This window comes from Episyrphus balteatus, chromosome 4 (assembly GCF_945859705.1).
Source record: "Episyrphus balteatus chromosome 4, idEpiBalt1.1, whole genome shotgun sequence".
Classification (NCBI taxonomy): domain Eukaryota; kingdom Metazoa; phylum Arthropoda; class Insecta; order Diptera; family Syrphidae; genus Episyrphus; species Episyrphus balteatus.
This window is the reverse complement of record NC_079137.1, coordinates 43,923,866-43,929,119: the sequence shown is the minus strand read 5'-3', so window position 1 is coordinate 43,929,119 and position 5,254 is coordinate 43,923,866. Positions and strand designations below refer to the sequence as shown.

The 5,254-nt window shown below is 32.1% G+C and overlaps 1 protein-coding gene across 1 annotated transcript; it reads left to right on the top strand.

The window, feature by feature from the left end:
• The first annotated feature begins 304 nt into the window (after nt 1–304).
• On the top strand, nt 305–4,692 carry LOC129919427 (protein gooseberry). The gene is made up of 2 exons (XM_056000302.1): nt 305–415; nt 3,375–4,692. The coding sequence occupies exons 1-2, from the start codon at nt 361–363 to the stop codon at nt 4,640–4,642; spliced, it is 1,323 nt and encodes a 440-aa protein (XP_055856277.1). The 5' UTR covers nt 305–360; the 3' UTR covers nt 4,643–4,692.
• The last annotated feature ends 562 nt before the right edge of the window (nt 4,693–5,254 follow it).

The window sequence follows — 5,254 nt, the reverse complement described above, 5'->3', positions numbered from 1 at the left end:
CACAACTGATCGAAACAAAAAAACAGGGTCTTAAGCAACTACCTACTAGCAATTTTCAACTTCGAGATGCTGCACTCGATGACCGTTTCAAAATCAGTTATCATCTGACAAGCAACCGAGTAAGGTGTTTAGTGTATCAAATTAGAAAAATAAAAATAAGATACAATTTTTTAAAGACTTACGTCATTTTAAAGTGAAGAAAATAATTTTTGTTTACAAACATTTCGTGAGAAAAAATTAATCGAACTTTTAAGTGATTTAATTAAAAAAATAAAATATTTTTGATCAAAAACTTATATAAAGTGAAGAACTTGACGACGAAGAAAAAATCCAATTTGTGTTTTTGTTTTGTGAAATTTTATGGCAGTATCAGCATTAAACATGAGTCCCTACTTTGCTGGATATCCTTTTCAAGGTAATTATAATTTTTCTTCATTAAATGGTCTTGGGATTTTAGATTTCTATTCTTCCAAATGGATAATATAACTATCTTCTATCGATAAAAAATGTGAATAAAGTAAGAAAATTAATTTCTTTGTAAATGCCAACGGCAAAACAAATTGTTCGTTCTTAAGCAAAATTTAATCAATTCGGATCAGTTAAGATGTAAGAAAAATTCAACCCATTCTTGTTATGAAATCTAGTTGTTCTCTTATTCAAAATTGTGTAAACTAAAACCCAAAAACAGAAAAAAACCTAAAATAAAGTTCGTGCACCAGCTCTTTCGTTTCAACTGATATTCTAAGATATCTAGACTTTAAGTTCACTAAAAGTCATAATTTGTTTTGAAATATTTATATTGAGCGTAAACATTATGATTTCCATTGATTCTTGCATAGATTGAGGATCATAACGGTACATAAGGCAGTCGTAAAGTGTTATGAAAAACATTGTGTATTCAAACAAATTTTACAGTCTAAAAAATTGATTGAAATTCAATCGAATGAAAAAACAAGTTCTCTAATCAGCTCTTTTGTTTCAATCGTTGAGTGAACTAAATAATATAAAATTAAAGTTGGATTGAGGAGCCACAACCAAGCTTTGATCAACTATCCCGACGGAAGTTCAAACATGAAGTATACAAATAGAATATTCAGATCTTGTTTCGGTGATATAAGTAGAATTTCAATCAATGAAGCTTAAACACATCAAAATTGCCTTTATCAGAGGTGATATTCATGTCACAAAGAATGGTAAAAGCTTAAATTATCTTCCCTAAAACAAAAGTAAGCAGCACCAAAAAAAAAAAAAAACGTAAAAAAATAAGTAGAACTTTGTTTAAGCTTAATGAACAACTTAAACATTCACCAATCATTTCAACCATATAATCATTCAACACTCGTAAAATTTTAAAATCATTTTCAATTAATAACATACTTGAAGATATATTCACCCCTGAATAATGTTTTTCTTAAAAAAAACCGGTATTTAACTTGAAATAAAAAAAATCAGATATAAGCAAATCATAAACTGTAATCTCATATCAGGGATCATATAAACGTCAAAAAGTCAGTCAGCGACACGCAAGGAAATCTCAAACCACACACATACTCAAACACACACATTTTCATACACCAGTGCAAAGACAAAATAACAACAAAGTTGAAACATCGATTTAAAACTTTTTTTCCTTCTTTTCGTTTTATTTTGAAAAATGAAAAAACAAAGAAAAAAAAAACCTTCGATATATTTCTGACCAAAAAGTTTATACATGTAATTCTTTGATTTTGTTGTTATATCAAAAGATACATCATCTTATTGTGTATCTTCTTGTTCTTCTTCTTCTTTCTGCCATATCCCCAATCCGATCATGATCATTTTCATTCTCATATTATTATGATCATCATGATCATGATCATCATGATACTTGCTGAGTAGTAGTCTACTGGGTATTACCTTCCAATGGTTCTTTCCCTATACAAAAAAAAAAACACACTCGCCAGAAAGTGATCTTCTCAGACGGTTTGGCGCGTCGGCGCTCTTTGATCTTGTTCCTTGAGAAGATCCATCTCAGATCCCCTCTTTCTCTCTGATCTCTCTCTCTCTCACGAGTTGTATATCTTTTCCAAGTTGCTTATGCGCCCAGCACACACTCACTCATCACCAAATCTCTCACGTCTTATAATTCTCCCAAGATGATTTTTCATTTCAAATATTCTATACGAGCCTACACCGCGCACTGATCGTAAGGCAATATGAATATCATCATCCTCCAATATAATATCCTATAGATACATTCATATGGCTAATTAAGTTTTTTTTATTTTTATTTTTGTTGTATTGTTATATTCTTTTCAATTCCACCGATCGTCAGCCCAACGATCTTCAGCTTATAGTCCAGATGGTGAATGATCTTTTACATTTTATAGATACAATTTTGTATCTTTTATAAATGTGTTATATATGGATTGTCTGTTGTGTAGATACACAGGTGTTTAGTGCAATGAAATTGCGTATTCTGGGTGGCTGGAAAAAAAAATAATATTGATCGAAAAATACAAGATCACTTCCATGTGATTTAACTTTTTGCAAATATTGAGCAACATTGTATTGTGTGAGATTGAGATACAATTGCTAACCACAAAACAATTAAAAAAAAAATAAAAATACAATTGAATGATCATGCAAATTTTTCTATTGACTGATCGTGTTTTCTTAAGGATCCTACAAGTTTTATCCTTATCTTGGACCCGTCTCAAGTTAAACAATAGACAAACAATCAAACGAAATGAGATCAACTCGATTGTTTGGGTAAACTCATAAATTGGATTTCTTTTCTTACAAAAATGCCTAATTGAGTTTTGTAGTATCTTTTACCTGGGAAGATCAGTTTTTTTTCTTTTTGGCAAGATCTCATATCGGTGTAAAAGGTTTGCTCATTTGGAAAGTTAATGCGATCACTTTTTCGAATCCCTTCTGATGGACTTATCTGTGATGTGGGTCTTTGGTCTCTTTTATCAGTCGAAAATTTTTAAGTCCATTAGTCGATTGGTGATCGTTTTGTGATCAGGGAGTGATCTTCAATTGGTTTTTCATTTCAAATGACATATTTGCAAGTAATGAAGGCATCAAATAATGGTAGATCGGTATTTCTTTGTTGTAGATCCCTTAAATGATCTCATAAAAAAAGATGAAAATTTATCTTTTTTTTCCTTACAAAAAAATCAAACCATGGGTGTATCTATTAGTTCATCCACTTAATTTCTTTCAAACATGACATAACAATATGACATTAAAGAAAGCGACAATCGGTATCTCTTTGATCTTGCTTTTTTGGGGACCACCCATTAAATGGGCGTTTAAATAATATCATTTTGTATATATTATGTCAAAAGTATCTAATTTTATATTTTTTCTTTTTATTTTCTTTTAAGGACAAGGACGTGTTAATCAACTTGGTGGAGTTTTCATTAATGGCCGTCCTTTACCAAATCACATTCGTTTGAAGATCGTTGAGATGGCTGCTGCTGGAGTTCGACCATGTGTCATTAGTCGGCAATTGCGTGTCTCACATGGATGTGTGTCGAAAATTTTGAATCGTTACCAAGAAACCGGATCAATTCGTCCCGGTGTGATTGGGGGATCAAAGCCACGTGTTGCAACTCCAGATATTGAAGCTAAGATCGAAGAAATGAGACAAGAGAATCCTGGTATATTTAGTTGGGAGATTCGTGGTAAATTGATTGAACTTGGAGTTTGTGATAAGAATTCGGCTCCTTCGATAAGTTCGATAAGTCGATTGTTGCGTGGTGGAAGTAGCAAAGATGGTAGTGGATCACATTCGATTGATGGTATTTTGGGACCAACTTCATCGGGAGAAGATAGTGAAATTGAATCAGAACCTGGTATTCAATTGAAGCGTAAACAAAGGCGATCACGGACAACTTTTTCGAATGATCAAATTGAAGCTTTGGAGCGTGTTTTTGCTCGAACTCAGTATCCAGATGTTTATACTCGAGAAGAACTAGCTCAATCGACTGGTCTAACAGAAGCTCGAGTTCAAGTTTGGTTCTCTAACCGACGTGCAAGGCTACGTAAGCAACTTAATACCCAACAAATCTCTGCCTTTAACTCAAGTTTGTCTGGATTGGCTTCATCTGGATTTGCACCTTCTCAATATGCACCACAATCAGCAGCTGCTGCTGTAGCAGCTCATAGTATGTCGAGTATGATTCCAGCACCAATGTATCCTTCATCAGCACCAGTGAGTCAAAGTTGGCCATCACAACAAGCTTTTGCTCAAAATACCACCTACGCTCATTCAACTGGATCAGCTTCAGCTTCGCCTTCTGGAAGTAGTTCTGCTTCGCTAAGTCCAAATCATCATGTTCATCAATCAGCATCAGCTACCAGTTCTGCTGCTCCAAATACCTACAGTTCTTATGGAATGGGTATTGAAGCTGCTAGTGCTGCAAATAGTTACAACTCTTCAGCTTATGGCCTGCATACATCATCAGCAGAACATCAATGGCGTTCGCATCAAAGTAAACTTCCAACATCCGATTGGGACAATTACAACTTCTCACCATCATTCTTCCCTGGTAATTCACATATGGCTGCTGGTTATGGAAGTGGTGTTGCAAGTGAAGCTAAATCGGGCTATCCGTATATGCCAGGTTTTGAAATTGGACGTGTTCATTAAAATAAAATATTTTTATGAATAAAATGTAAATTTGAACAAAAAAAAAAAAGAAAAAATATGAGAGTACAAAATAGTTTTTTAAGATAAAATTATTATTTTAAGAAATTAAATTAAATGAAATTAATTTTATATTTTTGTAAAATATTATAAATTGTTTAAGTTATCTTAAATTGTACAAAATATTTAATAAGAAATTATATGTGTTCGAGGTGAAATTATACTATTGAGACTGTTTTGTAAATATATTTTTTAAGAATGTTTAAAAATAAATTTATATTTTATAATGAAATTTATGTTTTGTTTTTAATTATTTTTAATTCTTTTAAAGGATGAAAAACAACAAAGGTGTTCCATAAAAAAATAATAAAATAAATAATGGCAAGTGTTATAATTCTATGTGTTTCTGGGCATGGAACATGTTGGATTTTTCAAAATTAAAGTTTAAAATTTTGAAGATTTTCCAACAACTGGAAATAAATTACCAACAAATACACTCCTAGTGTGTATTAAGAAAACAATAATAATGAAAATAAAATGCACGACTGGGTCGCACGAACTTGCTCTTAGAGTTAAAGTTGCTTAATTTTTTATGACTTTTTATATAGAAATTTG

What these genes read in the sequence shown, in the direction of transcription:
- LOC129919427 (XM_056000302.1), top strand. Translation starts at nt 361, where the DNA reads ATGGCAGTATCAGCATTAAACATGAGTCCCTACTTTGCTGGATATCCT. An exon ending in TGCTGGATATCCTTTTCAAG is followed by an intron (nt 416 to 3,374) that starts GTAATTATAATT and finishes TTTTCTTTTAAG; the next exon opens with GACAAGGACGTGTTAATCAA.